We start from the raw sequence: 20,974 nt of genomic DNA, 5'->3' as shown, positions 1-20,974 counted from the left end.
TTATTTTTAATAATAGTTAATAATGTTTTTTTTATTTTAAATTGAATATATATTATGCTAGGTTATTAAATCGCTCGAATTTTTGCATTCTCTACAATGAGCTAGTAGAATTAGATTTTCTTTTAGGATATTTTATTTTCCAGGATATTTTACTTTCCAGGATATTTTATTTATGATAGCTTGCAACCTCAATATTTTTCCTGTTTTTTTAAAGGTTTGAAAAATTTATGTTATATTTATAAAAATAAAATATCCTGGAAAAAGGAAATGAATAATCATGCAATCTTTAATTGTTAAAGAACATTTTTTTTAAAGAAAAATCACTATCATTATTTTTATTGCTTTGTGTCAACATTTTTAATTACTTTCTGTGCTACAAATCCACATGAATAGTACAATAAGAAGATGGTCATAGGTATTTCTACTCGTTCTAAGATCTTGTATTTAAAATACAGAGTTTGTTTCACATTGATGAAGTTTATTTGGAGCAAAAGGAATTTATTCGGTAATGTTAGAGAAAGAATAATTGTTAAAAATGGAGAAAAAAAAGAACGTTACCATAGTTGATTCGTAACATTGATAATTGACAAAGCAGAAGTAAAATGACTAAAAAAAATAAATAAAAAGGCACTTCCTAACAGCCAAAGTGCTTCAGCCAAAGCCTCTGGTTTTCGTAGGAGACCACTGTTTTATAAATACCAATACTAATGCCACCTATGATCTCAATTTTACGTCTTTTGCGCAAAATTAAATGATTTTATTTTAAATGTTATCTTAGGAAAATATGACGAACATTATTTCATATGAAAATGGTATTAAATAAAACCTGTAGTATAAAATATTATATACTATACATACTATAATCGCTGTTGTTACACTGTCACCTACAATCTGTATTAAGCATATATGTACCAAATTTTTAAAAAATTTAAAGTAATTAATTACTTCTACACATTGCTTTCGTTCGAAAAAATATAACGTCAATTTTTTTAAAATGGTATTAAATAATAATCATAAAAAAGAAAACTCGCTAATAGTCTGTTCAGTTGTTATTGAACTCTCAAAAAGTACAAGAAAAGAAAATTGTAAAAATGTGTCATGGGATTCCGTTCTGGGTGAAAAAAAAACTTTTTAAAGAATGGCTATATAGTACGTTTCATTTGAATCAAAATCTATTTTATAAATGGCGATGTTTGCGCCATCTATGTTTCGATCTTCTCCCCAGAAGGCATACTCGAGTGTTGCGATCTCGAATACATTTCATAATTAACCTTTTTTAGCAAATTAAAATATGTAAATAAATTTTCTTAACACATAATAACACATGTTATATTAATTTACATATATCGTAATAACAACTAACATTTCGTATTTTTAACCTAAAATGTCTAATTATATAGCACTTTTCATCGGATATATAAAACATATTTCATAACAACTAACATTTCGTTTTCTTTTTTTAAACTTAAAATGGCACTTACACGGCACTTTTCATTGGTTATATAAAACATATTTCATAAATCGCCATGCTCGTGCATCATAAAGTTTTCAATGACTGGTACATAAATGAAAAAAAGTATCAACGTGTCCATAATCCTGTTTTGTACAAAGGATTCTTGTATACTATAAAATGTATTGTGTACAATATGCTATTTAAGAACCGTAAGAACGCTGAAATAATCACAATCGAAACAGATTATTTTTAAATTTATTAAAAACAATGTATAACATACAGAGAGAAAAATTCTCTTTGTGCAGCAATTTTAAGTCGAAAAACAAAGTTTTGTAAGCACAAATAAAATAATTTATTTTTCAGTACGCTGATTGTAGCACTAACGATGGTGCCTGTAACTGCATTAAAATGATTATCTTCTAATTTTAGCACTCTTATTTGAGATTTAAAATCGTTGTTTTTCGACTTAATCTGTAACATGCCAATGCAAAAATTGCACGAGATTATAAATAACAATAAATTACATCTGGAACGATCCAAGACTTTGAAACAAATAAAAATAATAAACACAGAAAGTGAGAAAAAAATTTTCCTTTAAAGGGTGCATGAAAATAAAATATTTTTTTAGATTTCATTCGAAATCTTTCATTTAATTAAAATTCAATATTAATTAATCTTTTTCGTCATTAGAATGACTGATTAGGTAATTCATTAATCACATTTTACATAAATTTGCATAATAAATAAATTTAGTAATAAAAATACTGATTTATATACAATATAATGGGTTACAGTATTTCAATTTATTCAGCAAAGCTTCAGAATCTTGAATGTAATGAATTCCCTTTCCTCTGCAAAAAGAAGACAATTGTTTTATTAAAAAAACTTATTTGTCGGAAAAGCACTTATGTAAAAAAAAAAAACTTAAATAGAACAATTTCTGTAAAAAAATTTTTGGAATATTAGATAATTGTGATGCATATTTTGGTTTGCGTTTCAAATTGTCTAACGTAAAGAAAAAAATAAAGCAGAATTTATTTTTAATAATTTCCAGATTAACAATAAAACAAATAAAATATTGAGAGAATAGTAACTTAAGGCATTAAAGGGTTGTGAAAGAGATAGGAATTAGAGTAAACGTTTTGTTGCAATTATCTCAGTTTCGGCAAAAAAACATACTTGATAAATCTATGAAATATGCCAAAGTAGATAATGGGACAGAGTCTGAAAATATGCTAAGAAATGAAATATGCATTTACCATCGTTAGAGGTCACGTGAATTTGTTATTCAATCAATCTGATAACAACATATTAATGAAAAATTTATGCCTACACATTCCCACATTAAAAGTAAGTTTTAAAAATTAATTTAGAGCTAAGTCATTACGTTTGCAATCATAACAAATTGGCATTATAAATGCCACTCTGTTTTAAATAAATACGATGGAGTTAAAGTGAGGTAACAAAACATTCGATTTTACAAAAAGCATTTAAAAATTTGGTAAAGCTATTTTTCACTCATTTGGGAGTCATTTTATTATGTACTGTATCTTTTTCATTTAATGTATTTTTTCTTATACTGCTTGAAAATATCCAAAAATGCTCTGAAATTACACAAAAATCACGTATAAAATACTAACTCTTATCACTATCTTCTGAACCGTGACCTCAGCTCACTTGCCAAATTGGGGGCGTACATGTTGAAGAACCTGGTTTGACCACCTGAGGGTCTTCTGAAAGTAGATGGTTGACCAAAGTCACCAGACTGGCTGAAAGAAGATGGCCTGTTTACGGAAGATGGTTGACCGAAGTCACCAGACTGGCTAAAAGAAGATGGCCGGTTTACGGAAGATGGTTGACTGAAAGAGGATGGCCCACTAAGAGATGATGGTCTGGCTGGTAAAGATTGGCTGACGGCTGGAGCAGCATTGCCTTGTGGTCTTCCAAAATTTATTTGCGGATAATCGTATCCATGGCGACTGTAATGCGGAACTGCTAACTTCTCGGCAAGATGCAGAGATAGATCATAAGACACACAAACGGAGGCAAGTGTGAGCAAAACCTGGATAATGAAATAAAAAATATTATATGAGCAACACATTATACAAGTAAATTTAAAAGCATTCTTCAGTGTGTTGATGCATTATAAGATAGTAGAAAGTATACTTGTGACCAACTTCATTAATTTTCATGTGTCGATGGCTGGATATTTCACCATAATTTGATTTGTTGAAAAAAAGCATCACTTAAATTCCAAATATATGATAATTTCTTATCATTCTCAAATTAAATATTCACTGTCAAGAAGAGTATAGAATTTGAAGGTTAAAAGAATAAATTCGTAAAAAGTGCATCAGAATAACAAACTATCTTCTATAAAGATGAATTAACATTTCTTAACAACTTCTCAAGCTTAACAAAACTAATTTTTTTACTCAAAACCACTTTGAACATAGGTGTGAATTATGCTCTCCAATAATTTATGTCATCTAAAAGTAGTGAAGTACTAACTATATTTCAAAAGTAGCTTCTAATCGCTACATTTAAAACAAAGTAGTTGTAGTTAGCTGAAATTCTAATAAAGTAGTTATAATTGCAAAGAAAATGTAGTTTTTCTGACCGCTGGATATAGCAATAGACAAAACCAATTTTAGATTAAATTGATAAATCTAAGAATTAATTGGAAAAAACTTGCATTTTGCTGCTATCTTAAGCATAAAATATTACGGGGAAAAAAAACATTTTGAGTGAGAAGCTATAACTACGTCATATTTGAAAAAAAAATTCATTTTTATAAATAAATTAGAAGCAATGTCATTTCCTCCCCCAGTCACACCCCATAATAAATTTAAAAGCATTAACTAGTTAAAAACAAAGATGAAGTATTATTATGAAAGACAATGAAGGTTAAATGCATACGATAGCATGACCTTTAACTTAGAAACTCTAATTCGATACGAGGTCATGTTTCTAACGATAATGAATTGTGAGTTCCTTTTTGCCCCCTTTCGAAATCGTGCCATTCCTGTTTTAAAACAATTCCATCTTTAGATTCTTATTTTACCTTCCTCCCACAACACTTAAATACCTGGTTTTTAATTCAAAATCTGTTTCTCGTGATTAAATTACCATATGAAAAGAATTTAAAATCCTTGAGCAGCTATCCCCCAAAAGTACTGGATAATTCAGACTTTTAGATTTCGCCATATTGGTTTCCTAAAACTAATGGTTTTTAGGGTGAAAAAGAGAAAATATATTTTTATCTAAATGAAGTAAAAAGTTATAACCTTGGTGCGATATGAAATTGAAGTTAGTATTAAGTATATCTATTTTTTTAGTTTCGGGTTTAATATTGTTCTATAATTTAGGGCGTAGTGAGTGTTTGAATCAATGATCGCTAGGACTGATATTACCGAGATATACTTAAAGTACTGTTGTGCAAAAATGCTGTTTTTTTCCTTCTTTTTATTGCTTATAGTACCATTTTTTTCGTTTACTTTGAATGTTCTATTTGCATCGCTTTGTTCTGAAAGAAATGTTCAGTATATCCTCCAAAACTGTATTTTGATGTTTGAAGATATTTAATTGAAGTTTTCCCAACTGGTGGCAACAAACTATTAAATTTTTTGTGACGAAGATATTTCTTTAACGTTTGAAATGTTTTTCTTTTTTTTTAAAAAATTAATGTCTCCTGATTTAAACATGGACCCAACGGGCCTTAAACATCTTAGACAGTGGTAATAAAAAGGATTAAAACTACACAGTTAAATACATTTTAAGCCACTAACATATTTTAAAAGTATATATTTTTTAAAAAAAAACTACACCTAACATTATCTTAATGAAATTATTATTAGCATTCTCAAAAATTCGATACCACTAATGCGGTCTAAGATCCGTGGTAATTCTGTTCAAGATTATTTTTTTCACCACAACATTTAAATAATTTAAATGCATTTTTACATACCTGCAAGCTGAAATTCCTAGGGTAATTTTCTCCAGCGGCAACAAAATGAAAATTAATTTACAAGATTAAGTAGAAATATCTTTTTATTTTGTTGAGAGTTCAAATATAACAGCGTATAATTATCATGCACTCATATAAATATTAGTTTATTTATAGTTAGTGGTAGTTAAAACTTTAGAAATCGACGAACTAAATAGGAAGCATAAATTTCCCTACCACTAAATATGTAAAAATGAAATGTTACACAAAATGCGCAAAAGCTCAAGTTGTATAGTCATGTATTAATTAATAAAAGACCCGTTAATAAAGCTGAAATGGTTTTAGGTGATCGTAAAATTTAAAAACAAGGCTAAAAAATTTCACCAAAAGCTTCTGAATTCCTAGTTTTGCAAGCAACTTTTGACACTTGAAGGAGGAGGAAGAGAAGATAAAAGAATTAACTGTTTTTAAATCAATGCAAAACTCTTAATGAGTTCTATGATTATTGATTTACCCCTTGGAGACGGTTGATTCAGAAAAGCATTCGTACAAAATCAGAATCAAGTTGTAATTAAATAAAAAACGGTAACTTAAATGTAGTCGTTTCTAATTTGACAGACTTACTTTACTTTTACTTTAATTATTGTTAGTTTAATCATATATATAATCAATGTTAATTCAAGGTATAACTAAATAGTTTTATTTTGAACAAAGTAATGGTGAATTAAATAAATCAAACAATTATAACTCCGCCCACAAATAAACTGCTAAAGAATTACTTTGATTACCAGTTTTATCTTTTTACCCTGGTTGATACGGTTTTATGCTAGCACTTATTTGTGACAGTCGGCGCGATAGGGTTAATGCATGTAATGGTCGATCAGATATTGGTTATTGTTAATATTAAGTGATAATTGTTAAAAAATAAACTCATTAAAGTTAATTATTTTAAAGAAAGTATCTTATTTACTCGACATAATAAATTAACAACGAAGTTCAATCCTTATGATTATTTTCACTGGAACCATGAGCTATTGTTTAAAATAACTAACGTGATTAGCTTTTGTAAATGTGTATTGCTATTATTAGTTGTTAATTTTTATTGGACATGGGCGCAACGCCCTATCAACCAGGCTAGAGTGCCTAATACAGGCACTCTAAACCAGGCTATCCCGGCCATACTACGATACGTGAATAATACATATAAGACCCACTAAACAAGTCAACATCTTTCCAATCCAGGCCAAATTTTAAGAAAAAAAATCATATAGCACTTTAATATTTCTTTACCTTTTTGAATATAGTGTGAAACATGAATTTGTTAAATTGCAGTCAGATCAAGTATAAATCTACTTAGTGCAAGTTCTAAGACTCAATCTCAGGAGTTTGAGGGAGTGACCTCAAATATGATAATTAATTTGTGCAGACGATATTTTAGGTTAAGAAATCAGACACGAAAAGGTACTTTTAAACGTTGAACAAATATAGCTTTTTTTTTTCTTCGAACGATTCGTATTTCTGACCCTCAAAATATAGGGGATAGCAGTAATCTGGGAAATATGGTTGCAATAGTTCGGTCATGAGAGCGGTCCCCTTAATGTGAATTTTGTCTTTTATGTTTTCGCCATAACTCAAGAACTTTTTAAGCGAATTGAAAAATCTTACATTTATAAAATTCGTTTATCCAAAGATAATTCCATGCAAAAACTAACTTTTAGTAAATTTTTATCATTTTTTATTATTTTATTTAATATTCGTCGAGAAGTTTGAATTGTAAGAATACTATTTTTTTAACATCACTTTAAAGAATACAATTTTATATGGCAAAATGCAAAATAGTTCCTGAGGAACCGAATTTTTAAAAAAATCGTTCCTTTAAAATTTAATGTCTCAAGAACTGTTAATTATGCATTTTGACACGTAAAACTATATTCTTTAAAATTACGTGAAAATCTGATCATTAAATCATAACTTATTCTGGATTGTCCGTTTTCTTTTGCATAGTGTACACAACCAAAAGCTGCAACTTTAAACACAAAATTATCAATTTTTACATATTGATGTCTTTTTTTTAGCTATGATGTAATCTATGTAATCTAAAAATTTACTCTCTTGTAGGGTTAACAGGGGCGGCTGAAAATTCTAAAAGTGGTGACTAATAGAACTCAAAATTTATTTTAAACAAATTAAAACTAGCACTTCTTACAGCATACTTTTTCCAGTTTACTAATTGAAATGAATGCTTTAAATATGAGCAATTTAAGTCATAGTGGTAGTTGCGGTTTAATAATTAACGAAATAATAAATAAATAAAAGCGAATTGAGCCACTTTTTTTAATCACCAGTAGGATACCTGATCATAAAATGAGTATATTAATATTTATATATGAAGTAGATATTTTATAAAGTTAAATGTTTAGTTTTTAAAAATTATTAAGTCACGTTTACAAGCGAGAGGATTTTCATTGCATTTCTTTACACAGGGAGGCCGCAGGTGACTAAAAATGTAAAAAGTGGTAGAAGCTCGATTCATTTTTAAATAATTATTATCTCTTTAATTATTAATCGCAACTACATCTATGACTTACATTTCAAATTATTCATATTTAAAACAGAAAACTTCGTTGTATTCACTCTCAATAGTAAACAGATAAAAATATGCTTTACAATTTGCAAATTTTAATCTGTTTTTATAATATTTTAATTTCTTTAGTCACCACTTTTTCCATCTTTTTCTTCCGAAGTAACCCTGAGGACTTGATACGAGTTTTGCTGAAGTACCCGACTTCTTCATCTGAGATGTGCTAACTGGCAACTGAGACTATTGGCATGGAATTAAAAGGTAAAACAAGGAAAATTGATGACTGGGTAGTCTTCTGCTTAGGCAGTTCATATCTGAATATGGACCCCTGAGGAATACCAGAGATGCCAACTTGCTCCGGACAGCAGATATATATTTTAAAGTGGTAATTTATCAATTGTAATTCTTGGTGTAATAAATTCAATTTAGTCGATTTTTATCCACCACTATTTCTAAATAATTCGTAGAGTTGTATAATTCACCACTTTGTGGCTCTTACGTCATGCTGTACCTTTTAAAAAGCAAGCAGAAATATTCAAATATTTGCAAAATTTACTTTGTAGTTATTTACCGTTTTTTTTTTAATTATTTTGTCGTGTCCGGAGCAGTTGGCATCTCTGGAATACGGCTAAAAGCCCATATATATAAAAACGAAAAAGAGAAAAAACTGGTAACATTTCATTCTAGCATTTTTTCGAGAAAGATAATATTTCTGCAACTTCTAAGTTTTTTTTAAAATTATAGCATTTATATTAAAATGCTTCTTTCAGTAGAAAAAGTAGATAAATAATTTGAAGAAAAAAAAATAGATTTTACTCTTCCCTAAAACCAACTGAAACCGTCTCACTTCTGCTGAGGAAAGACGTTACTCAATAATTATCTAAACCAGATTATATCTAAAACCAGTTTCGTAATATGAGAAGTGAAGAAAATATCCGCATTGCATTGCATAAAATTGATATTAATATAAATACAAATCTTAAATTAAAAAGTGGTAACGTGTTTGTTCTTATTCTACGAAAAAATTACTAAATTTTGACACAATTATTAAAAAAAAAATTGCTCACAATGACTATGTTCTACATGTTTTGACAATTGTTATTTAGACACGAAACCACTTTACAAAATTTTAGCATCCGATAAAAAAGTTTAATAATCAAAATAATTCAACTATTCATAACACGATATTAGCGAGCTAATGCTGAGTATATAAATAAAAAGAATCAAGTGAAAACAATTTTACTGTGCTTTTGCCCGAAAAGGAAAGAATTAAAATATTATAAGGATTATTATAAGGATTAAAATATTATAAAATATTATAGGACCGAGAATCTCTCATAAGAATCGAGCTTATAGTCTTAGTTAATTTTCCAGATGTTATGATCATTTTATATGAATTTCATCTTAGAATGTGTAACAAGAATTTCTTATAAAATTTTTAAAAAAGCTATTAAAAAGTGGGAGACTTTCAAACAATAATAACATTAAGCAAATCGCCGACTTTTTCTCTCCCTTTCATGAAAAATTTTGGCACTTATGTAACGTGTATATATAACGTGTATAACGTGTATATATATAGCACCGGGACCTTTATTTTCAGCGAACGGTTCACTCGTTACGCAAAAACTCTCACTTACAAATTTTTTCTCTATAGGGAGCGGTGCAATACAATAATCTTTTAAACACTGAACAATATATATATAGATATTAATATTATTATTTATTATTTCCAATGAGCTGCGCAATCGGTCTTGCCGATGAGCAGACCTAGTGCGTTCACCAGAGGTTGTATCCACTCTTTCAGAACCACCACAATGGGTGAGATACCGTTGGTCATGTTAATTTAGACGTCTAGTTTCTGCCACACTAGATGGCAGCACCGAGACTCTATTTGGATGCTAAAGTGCGCTAAGAATTTAATTTTTCCGGAAATGCCAAGAGCCAATAAGGCACTCCAGGGATCTTTTACATGCCGCATAATCATACGACATGGCCGCTGAGGATTATAGATATTAATATATATATATATATTAGTTATTTTATAAATTTTTACGGAGATGCCAACTTGCTCCGAACAGCGAACAAATATTCTAGTATTTAAAATTATGTACGATCCTTGATTTAGTAAATTGGTTTTAAATGGATTTACTCACCACTTCTAAATAATTCAAAGAGGCTCATGTGTAACAATTAAGCCGTGTAGCAGTGTTGCCAGATTAGGGGTTTTCCCCCTAAATCTAGGGGGATTTTTTACCTTCAGTGGGTATTTTAGGGGAATTTGCTTTTAGGGATTTGTTTTAGGGTTATTTGTGAATTTTACTATTTTCATTTTGGTTACGTTTTAATATCAAATTTTATAACTGAATGTGTGAGATGGTAATATGAAAATCATTATGTTAAACCAAAACAAAAAGATTAAGATTTAATTCTAGAACTTAACCCCTTTGTTGAATGTAGTAAGTTATTACTTAGCTCAACTCTTGTTTTAGTTTTATTAAGTATTCCGTTTTCAAATGCAGCTCTGGACAGATGTTGCTCCATATTAAATATTATTAAAGACAAATTGAGAAATAAAATGTCTATAACTAGCTATTTTGCACGCTGCACATGAACTTTCTAATGGTTGTCAAAATTTTGTACCTACTTCTTCTATGTTAAAAATGTTTAACAGCTAAAACATATACAAATAAGAAAGTATTGACGAAAATATGTCTGATATTTTATCAGAAATTTAAGCATAATGTTAGAAAAAAATATTAAATAGATTATATCGTTGATAATAAAATATTTATGAAAAAATGTGCGAGTTAAAAAGCATTGAAAAAAATATCTTAAATATTTTAGTAGAAATTAAAGATAATGTAACGATTGAAATATAAAAAAGATTAATTTGTTGATAATAGAATATTAAAAAGCATTAAATCAACGTTTTCTATACATTATTTAACTTTCGTACTATTTTTAATACATTAAGTTAAAAATTTTGGGGTTCTTTTAAAATTTTTAGGGGATTTTACAACTCTATCTGGGGGTGAACGGTTATCAGTACCTGGCAACACTGCCGTGTAGAGCCTGTTAAAAAGTTGGCAAATATAAGCGAAAATCTGCAAACTTTAGTCTATAGTTCTCTACCGTTTTTTAAAATATATTGTCGAATCCGTAGCATCTCTGTTTTTATACCACTTCTTAAATGATTCCGTAACAACCCTGATTGTATTCGTTAACATTGTAATGCCATATTTACGCTCATTCTTTCTACATTTAACAATATAAAAAATACTTCTTCCTCCCCTCCAGCGGATTTTATTCAGACTTATAAAATGGTAGGAAAAATTATGCTTTATAAATTCATTTCACCACTACTTTATCTAAACAGTTTTAAGAAATATGTAACATCTGTTAAGCTCATCGTTAAATTATTAAGTGCTAGCAAATTTTTAAATTAAGCCTTTCATAATTGTCTTTCCCACAACTTCTATACGTTGGTATGTATGAAGTAGGTAGAAATTACGGACAATAAAATTGAAAAACAAATATAATTATATGATAAAATATTTTCTTTGTAAATTGTTTTTTTTTCTTTCTCAGGAATTTTTCTATAACATTCAATACACACTAAAAAAGAGAAAATAGTTTTATATTTTGTCAGATCGAAAACAAAAGCTTATGAGTAAACTTTTTCACTAATAAAGTTTTATCAAATCTCGCATCTTCCAAAAGTGATGCGTCCAATGTGTTTCGTTTTAGGTTTGTCAAAAATAAAATTCTTTTCGACTTTTTTTTTTCAAAAAATATTCATTTTATTGTTTATTCTCCTTCTTAGTCAACATCCTGCTTCATAGAAGTTTCATTTAAAAAAGTTTTTCCTCACTGGAAAATAATCTGTGACCAAAAATTTCCCTTACATCTTCTAAAAATGATGCTCCCAATGTGTTTCGTTTCAGTTCTGACGAAAATAAAACCCTTTTCTACTTTTTAGGTAATTTAAAAAATTTTCATTTTATTATTTATCGTTTCTTCTTCTTAATCAACATTCCGCTTTAAAAATATTTCGCTTAAAAGTTTTTTTTTCTCGGGAAAATCTGTTATGAAAATAATCTGTAACCGAAAATTCCCCTTACATCTTCCAAAAATGATGCTCCCAATGTATTTCGTTTTAGTTCTGACAAAAATAAAATCCTTTTCGGCTTTTTAAATAGTTTAAAAAAATTTTTTTTTCATTATTTACCGTTTCTTCTCAATCATTATCCTGCTTCATAGAAGTTTCATTTAAAAAGTATTTTTTTACGGAAAATTAATCTGCCATTAATGCATATTTGATGATCAGTGCCCTAAATCCAAGAGCACTTTCAATCCATTCATATCTTTGAGGAAATAACTAATAAAGGTACGGAATCGTTAGAATGGCTTATTTAACCCCGGGGAAAATAAGTCGAAAGAATGAAGAAAAAAATGGTGGAAAAAAATGTTTCATTGAACTTTCAACATACTAATGTTTTGACATAATTTCACAGTAATTGATAATGATGTTTTAACGAATCGTTGTATTTCCTCGCAGATTAAAAAGCTTTCATGTTTTCTTTGAATTCGTAATACAATGCTGCGGACCAAAAATAAGTAACAACTTTGATCATATTAACAGTGGGTGTTGTATTCATAAAATTTGGTATATTTTTAAAAATATGCGAATGATAATGGCAATGTTAACAACTTTTTTCTTTCGGACGTAGAATTTTTCGTTAGAAAAATTAATTCTTTGATTTTTGTTTAAAATTAAGTTACTTTGTAACTTAATTACTTTAAGTTACTTTGTACTTTAAGTTCTAAGTGTCATGTTTTTAAGTTGTTTATTTGACTAGAGAAATTTAAAAATTTAAATACATAGCTACCAGTTAAATCGTTTTAGAAAGGTGATTTAGTGAAAATTAAGCTATCAATTATCAACTCCTCATCAATTATGTCTTTCATTTTTCAAAAATCAATATTTTACGTATCAAATCATGCTTTATTTTTAATTTAAGTTGACAATCAGTATTTCTATTGTTATGTAAAAACGTCAATTTGTCATATTGAATTTCTTCATTGTTCAACAAGCAATTCGGCTTTATGGCTACCGTAATGTTTGCCAAATCAATGTATTTTACCTTACTGTATGTAATTTAATGATGAATGGGATAGGGGCCCAGTTTATTTAAATAAAGAAGAGGAATTATCAACTCCTAATGTTCTATTTAACCTTATTGAAAAAATATTAATGATGGGTGGGAAGAGGGCCAGGTGACCAGCTAAGATCATCTGTCCACTCCAAATGGCTTGCCGATCTCCCAAATGCTCCTTTTGGGTGGTGATTCGAATTCCACCGCAACCGAGGATGTATCTTTGTTCTTCCACAAGACAAGTGCTTATAAGTCGTATTTGAGCACACATGCATGTCTATGTTTTTGTAATAATCAAAAATAAATAAAACTTTAAAGAAAATTTTTGGGGGCTGTTCACATACGCTCACCAACCCCGAGAACATGATGTTAAAACGAACACTTGTGCCTCCTAAATATTTTCCTTATGATTACTATCCATTGGTGAACATAAATAATTTTTGTGAGTAATCATTTTTTGAAATAAAATTAAAAGTATATATTGTGTTATAACAAATTGGGTGAGTTCACAAGTGTAATTTAATATTTTTATTTACCAAACTGACGGATATTTACATTCATCAGTTTGTGCAAAAAGCTTTTGACGTTTGAAATTAAGTTCAAAATAATTTAACGAATCTCTTTAATCGTAATTCATAATTGTATATTAGTGTAATTTAAATTAAAAATACTAATTGTAAAACAGTTAATAAGATCAGACACCGATTTAAATAACTTATCTTAAAATGTAGCGCAGAATTACACTGTTCTAATAATAACAATAATGATAATAATAAAAACCATCCTCCTAAACTTTTAAATTAGATATCAAACAAATCAAAAGCGTTATAATAATAGTACAGGTAACTTTAATCTTTAAATTAGGGAAACAAAGATGTTTATACGAAAGCAATAACTTTATGACTTATATCAATTTTATACTGATCACAACCAATCGAACATGAAAATTACTGTGGGAAAACTGGATCCTACCATTTGATTTTCCAGTCAATAAAAATGTATTGACAACAATGAAAAACTGCGACACCATCCTTAGATTTTCACGTATAGTAAGATATTGATCGACATTGCTCATCGAATTTAGACATGTCAATTTGTGACTGGCTCAAAAGCGAAAATAAGTACAAAATAGTAAATTTTATGAATAAAATTCCTTGCATCTTCTTAACTATTCATCATACTGACTCGTGTTTGATTTCATAAGATTCAGTGTAAAATCGTTCAATAATTCACTAATTTGATTAACAAAGTCAGGTGCGTAAGTAAATGGGTACAAATACAAAATTGTACTCCGTGCACGTAAAACTATTGTAACTTTTTAACTGCTAGTCTTATTGCCTGGTTAGTTTTATTATTCGATCGATGTCATCAAAATTACAGCTGTCTCATGTGTTTATGCGTCAGTATTAATGTTTTTAACCTTCATAATCCAGCATGTGGGACCCTATATGACCCTTATAAACAAATCTCAATGAGCCCCAGCTTGTAATTTTAAATTTTTGGGTATGGCGTTTTTTTTAGCTTGATTCGACAGTACTACGAATAATATTCACGTCACAAAATATGACAGTTCCTGGAATAGTTGTATTCTATGTCACCCCATTGTCTATCGTTATGTGGACGTGCTCAAATGCACGTATGAGTGAACGACTTTGTTTTTTAAAAACCCATCATTATCAGTGATATCATCTTTTTAAAATTTCATTCATAGATATACTTTATTTATTTATTTCGAATATTAATCTTACTAAGAGATAACTTTATTTTAGATAACTTTACACACAAACAGTGATTCAATTTCCGAAATAGATCCGTTTAAACCAAATTCTTTATCTAACTTACTTTCTATATCAGTCATAATAGTCCCGAAAAAGTATTTAGCTTTTAAGTATTTATTCAAATAGCGTAAAATGTTTAAGGTACTTTAAAGGTGTGAAAATTTCATTAATATTTTTTTTTCGTACAATAAGCAAATCAGTGACATTAAACAGATCTTAATTAAGGTCTATTATGATGTATGTTATCATATGTTAATATTTTTTTGAAGTATTTTAAAGGTATGAGAATTTCATTGATATTTCTTTTTATAGTACAATAAACAATTCAGCGACATTAAACTGATCTTAAGTAAGGTTAATATTATATGTTTTTTTTTAAATTATAAATATTGCTTTAAATAAACTTTCGGCAAACAAAATTCTGAAATGTATTTTAGAATATTGCATGCCAATAGTAAGAATAACATTAAGAAGCTTTTGCTTTAGTGACACCACATTTTGCACATTGCGTTTACTTACATTACATTTTACTCACATTTTGAGGGTGAAAAATCAAATCTTGTGTTTATTTAGAGAAAGTAAGTTTTCATGTTTCAGTTTGTAATGAATGTAAGTTTAGAATGTTGCATTCAACTTAAGATATTGTTTGTTAATATAAATTAGCATCTTTTAAGTTAAGGTCTCATATCAGTAAGATTTCATCTCAGTATATAAAAATCTGGTCATTAAATCTAAAGTTATTAAGTTTTTCGGTTTTTAATTTTGCACTCAGTACTTTTTGTTGTCATATTTCGTTAGTTATTTAGCTATATCTCCTAGAGTTAGTTATTTCGATGTAATATCGCCTAGAAGAGAGAAGGCCTCAGCACGAGCTACCATAAATAAGAAATTTGATTCTTTAGTAGTCCATACGTAATGACATTTTTCGTATAACCCCACTGCGCAGCTTAAAAGCCCGAACGTCTTGACATCTTTCTTATTTTTTCAGTTTACGTAAGCAGTTTATGTTTGCTGATTGGAATACTTCATTGATCAGTGCTGAGGCCTTCTCTCTTCTAGAAGGTGTTGCTTCGAGACACCTCCTCCAGTTATTATCTCATTCTTTCTTTTAATTTTTTTGTCGTCGTCTTAGTTTATAGTAACGTTCGATTTTATTCCATTGAGTATGTCATTTCAATTGGCTCAGTATATTCGCGCAAGGCTCTAATACAATCAATCTGTACATTCAACTAGCATCATAGGACGTGAAAATACGATCATTAAAATAAAAGTTATTCAGTTATTCAAAAGTTAAAATAAAAGTTATACTAAACTGCCACTTACTCATATGGAACGAATAAATATTAATTTGGCAAATATAAATATGAAGCTTAACAAATGTCAAAAATAATCAATTATACCTAAATCGATTATACCTAAAATAAATTAGACGGGATAACAAATTATTTGTTGCATTTCTACAAATACTTGATTTTACGTATTTGGATATGGGAATTTCAAGTCTAAAATGAGTTTTGTTCTTACAGATTTCTTTTTTAAAATTTTATTTTTAGCTATAAAGTTTATATATAGAATAAGTATAAGACAGAGTCCGACTTAGCCTAATTGGGGCCCTGGGCAAAAACTTCTTTGGTATCCCCCTCGACTTCACTACTTCTGTAATGAAGAGTTGAACTTTATGGAGGTATTTAAATTTTTCTCCTCATTATACATACATAACAAGAAAATTGACTAGAACCTAAAATAGCTATTAAGTGCTTCCTCTCTAATGGTCCGACAAAATATCGTTTTGTCCATTTTACTGACATTCTGAGAATTGTATGTCCATCATGTCGAATGCAGTTTTCTGATTGTTAACTTTGTCATCTAGCTGCGAAAAACTCATATCCTTGCTGACATTAGGGCGGAATTCAGGCTCACTTAAGCCAACCAGAAGCCTGTATTTTTGCATACATATTGTATTTTGCGATTTGTAAAAGTGTTGCGATATACAGGCTTTTCATTGGTCAAATGCGTCCATCGTCATTACAGAAATTTAGTTAAATTCCGTTAAATTTGGTTAAATTTAGAAAGCCATGAATTTACGAAATATGGATTTTTTGTGTTCATACGATAGATTAATGAAGAAGCTAACATAAAACTGACGGATTTTACACTGTACCGATATTTTGTTTAAAAAAGTGTTCAGTAAGGAAGGAAACCTAAAATAAACTTTTAATTCGATTTGGGGGCCTCCTCTGATGTGGGCCCGGGGTAACTGCCCCTGCCTTAGTCAGGCTTTGAATATAGGTTTAAATACATGTATATACACTTGTCTGCATCATTGAAAATGACACTGAAAATGAAAAACACATGACCTTAACGTATCGCATCATGAATTGATATGTATTATAGCCTTTTTCCTAGTACGCCCTACGTACTAGGGAAGTGGAAACAGTAGTCCCTCGATTAAATATATTATTGAATTGCATAAAAATTGTAACCTGTAGAGAGAAACAGATTGCAGATTCGAAATCAGCGAGGCGAAAGTATCTAAGATATCTTAAATTAAAATCTCATGCCACAGATAAAGATTAATAATAATATTGCAATTACAAGATCCACAGAATAATTTTTTAAAACAATTCTTGTTGCTATAATAAACATAAATATTTCGCTTTTAATTTAAAAAGATTAACATCTAAATTGGAAAAATAAATTTGGTAAGAATAATTTTAATTATGAAGTTTATTTTAAATTAAAAATATTATAGTTTTCACTACATTATTAAACTGGACTTAATTTAAATTTCTTATTGACTTAATAATTAATTAATAAACTAATTTTAAAATTTTAAAAAAACCAATGAATTTAATAATTTTAAAAATTTCATAAAAACCTATATTTGTATACTTTAATAAAAATTTCGAAATTCTTAAAATCTAATAATAAAAACAATTAATTTATTCAAAAACTAAAGCAGTAGAATTGACTTCAAAAAAAGAAGTTTTTAAAGTTGGATTCTTATAAAGTATTTTAAATATTTATTAAATTAAAAACTTATTTCTAGAAAAAATATATAAAATGTTAATATTGTAATAGTTCTGCTAATAAATACATCAACAAATATTAAAATTCAATAAATATATTTTTAAATAATTAGAAACCGAAAATAAAATTGGTGCCTTACCAGAATTCGGATCATTATGGTGGTTGTGTGTCGTGGGATGTGATTGTAAAGAGTAACAAACCGGTGTCTGGTAATACGAACTGAATTTATAGAATGCTCTGTTTGTTTCAAACTGAAGTAGCACACGCGGTCACGTGAGGTCGTACGCTACGTCTCCACCCTTCTGTAGCAGACAATTTTTTAATAAGCAGTTTTAAATTATAACAGTGTTTGAGTTTTGAAATTCAAATAAAAGCAGTCATTAAAGATAAAATGGACAAAATTATATAGGGTCTTCAGTGTAATAATGCAACATCCGAGATTTAGAAGTTTCTTTCTTTCTTTTTTTGAGATTACTTATTTACTGAACAATAAAAATTTAATAGTTTTTTATTATTAAGTACTTTTACCATTATTTTTATTATTATTACCGTCAATTATTTCTGAAATTAAATAAGAGCAGGTTGAATTATACTTTCAAAACTTAAAATCTATCATAATAACATTCGCTTAACAATTTGAATCAAAAGGTTTTTTAGTATGGAGGTTTAATTTTACTGGTTTAGAAATGTATTAAAACCCATTTGTTCCTTTCGAAAAGAAAAAAAGAAAGAAAAAAAATTTAACACATGTGTCCTCTAGAACAAATGTGACACATTAACAAATGTTTGTTTAGTGATCGGAATATTTTTTATTATTAAGTACGATCATATTTTCATCAGCTACTTTTCAAATTAAATAATAGGAGGTTGAATTATATTTTCAAAAATTATTATCTATTATTACGGCTTCCCCATAACATTTTGAAGGAAAAGGTTTTTGAGTACAGAGGCTTCATTTTATAGGTTTAGAAATGTCTTAAAAACCCATTTGTTTCTTGCGTCTTTTTAAAAAGATGGTTCATTTTTTTCAAAAGAAAAAAGAAGAAGAAGCGTAATGCAGGTGTCCTCTAGAACAAATGTGATAGCTTGCTTGGTTTAGTAATCGAAAAATCAAGTACTATATTGCAAACTTTAAGGTTGGGAAGAATATCCTTAAATATTCTAATTAACAAACAAACAAAACAAACAAATTTTATTTAAATTTCGTAATTTTCTACAAAAAAAAATTGCCTTGGTCACTAAAAACCTACAAAACCAGTGCTAGTGGCAACTTATATTAATTTGAAATTAGTATTTTGGAACATAAATACAAACGATACATAAATAAAAACAAAGAATTTATACTACAAGTACAAAATTTAATGCACATGTAGTACAAGTAGGGAAAAATGTATGCGTGACAATTATAATAAAAAAAGTTACGCACAAGAGAAAATTTATAGCAATAAATGATGTTAAAATTAATAAAACAAATTTAAAAAACATAAAAAATTAAATTAAAAAAATTTATTAATATATATTATAAAACTTTTTAAATATAGAAATCAAAATGTCATTCTAGAAAATTCAAAATCTGATGATACTGGAATTTAAAAAAGTATTTCGCTTCCAGCCATGGAAATACAATTCAATATCATCAAGTTTTTAATATAAATCTAAGCGAAACTTGCTTAAAATGAAGATAGTTTTTTATTGACTGCAATTCCAATGGCAAATTATTGTACAATTTCGGATTTAAAAACATTGTTTCTGGTAAATTTCTTTGAGCATAGTTGGAAATTCAAAAATTGTAGTGGGATGTCCATCTGAAGTATTTTTCTTTTCTTTTAATTTACAAAGTGATTGATTTTAGAAAAGATATAAAATGATTCATAAGAAGGTCATTGTAGTGGATGGGTAGTAATTAATTTGAGCAAACCTTGTTTTGAAATACGAAATCAAACACAAAATAAACTTTATCTGAATAAACAGGCCTTTTTTACGATTTGTATGTTTAACCTTAAACTAGGGATTAACCATAATCTGAAAATTTTGATAATAAGAGACGTGAGCGATTGAATCTGTGGTTCATTTAATGTGAATTTCCAAATTTGAGTATTTTGTCATACCTATGAAACTTGCTGAGAGAATTGAATACTTTTTGCACCTAATTATTAAATTCGTTTTTCAAAAATATTTCATCTAAAAAATAATTATTGTATTTACTCGTAATTTAATTGAAGAAAGATTGAAAAATTTGTGTACATATTAAGCTGAAGAAATATTTATAAAATGTTGACTGCCAAAATATCCAAAATTTTAACGAAATCGGTTAAATGATAATTTATAAATACCAGTTTTCGAAATTTCAATTCTAAGTCGAAATCAGACACTAAAACGTCTTTTTTCCGAATAGACTGGCGTCTATTCCCTAAGGATTTTTGACCATCAAAATCCGGGGGGGGGGGTAAAAAACACTGTCTCAAAAGCTCAAAGCTTAAGTAGGAGAGTGGGTCCCTTTAATGTCCCTAATTTCTCTTAGTGCATCGTGATGACTCAGGGGATAAAACGTCCGTTTTCCAATGAGGTGAACCGAGTTCGAATCTCAGCGATGGCTGGTCGATACGAATTCCGCATCAGCCTTGCACCGACCACAGCGCTGACGCAAAATATCCTCAATTGTAGACGGATCATTGGTTAAAGTCCCTTTACCGTCAGGTTAACCGTGGTTCTCTACTCCATCTAACGCAAATGCGGGTTAATTCCATCAAAAAGTCCTCCATAAAAGCAAATTTCTCCCAATAATTGATCCAGGATTTCCTTTGTCTTCTGGATTGGGTTCAAAATGACAAGGCTACGGAGTTGAACATTAGCAGTCGTAAATTTTAAAAAAATTGGGTCGGCAGTTCAACGACGGATATATATTGCGTATTCCAACACTCTAGGACCCTTTCCAACGAATTTTTTTTTCCAGAGATGCCAATTTGTTCGAGTGGTAGTCTTTTAATGTATGATACTTGGTTTAGTAAGTTCGATAAGTAGTGTTTTTAC

The 20,974-nt window shown here is 28.8% G+C and overlaps 1 protein-coding gene across 1 annotated transcript; it reads right to left on the bottom strand.

Moving 5' to 3' along the window:
* Positions 1-1,689: 1,689 nt before the first annotated feature.
* LOC107448087 (RNA-binding protein EWS-like) lies at positions 1,690-18,190 on the bottom strand. Its single transcript, XM_071184657.1, has 3 exons — positions 18,084-18,190; positions 3,094-3,515; positions 1,690-2,304 (listed from the first exon to the last, which is right to left on the bottom strand). Exons 1-2 carry the CDS (start codon positions 18,096-18,098, stop codon positions 3,102-3,104), a joined length of 429 nt encoding a protein of 142 aa, XP_071040758.1. The 5' UTR covers positions 18,099-18,190; the 3' UTR covers positions 1,690-2,304; positions 3,094-3,101.
* Between the last annotated feature and the right edge of the window lie 2,784 nt (positions 18,191-20,974).

Source organism: Parasteatoda tepidariorum, chromosome 8 (assembly GCF_043381705.1).
Source record: "Parasteatoda tepidariorum isolate YZ-2023 chromosome 8, CAS_Ptep_4.0, whole genome shotgun sequence".
Taxonomy (NCBI): domain Eukaryota; kingdom Metazoa; phylum Arthropoda; class Arachnida; order Araneae; family Theridiidae; genus Parasteatoda; species Parasteatoda tepidariorum.
This window is presented reverse-complemented; position numbering and strand designations above follow the sequence as displayed.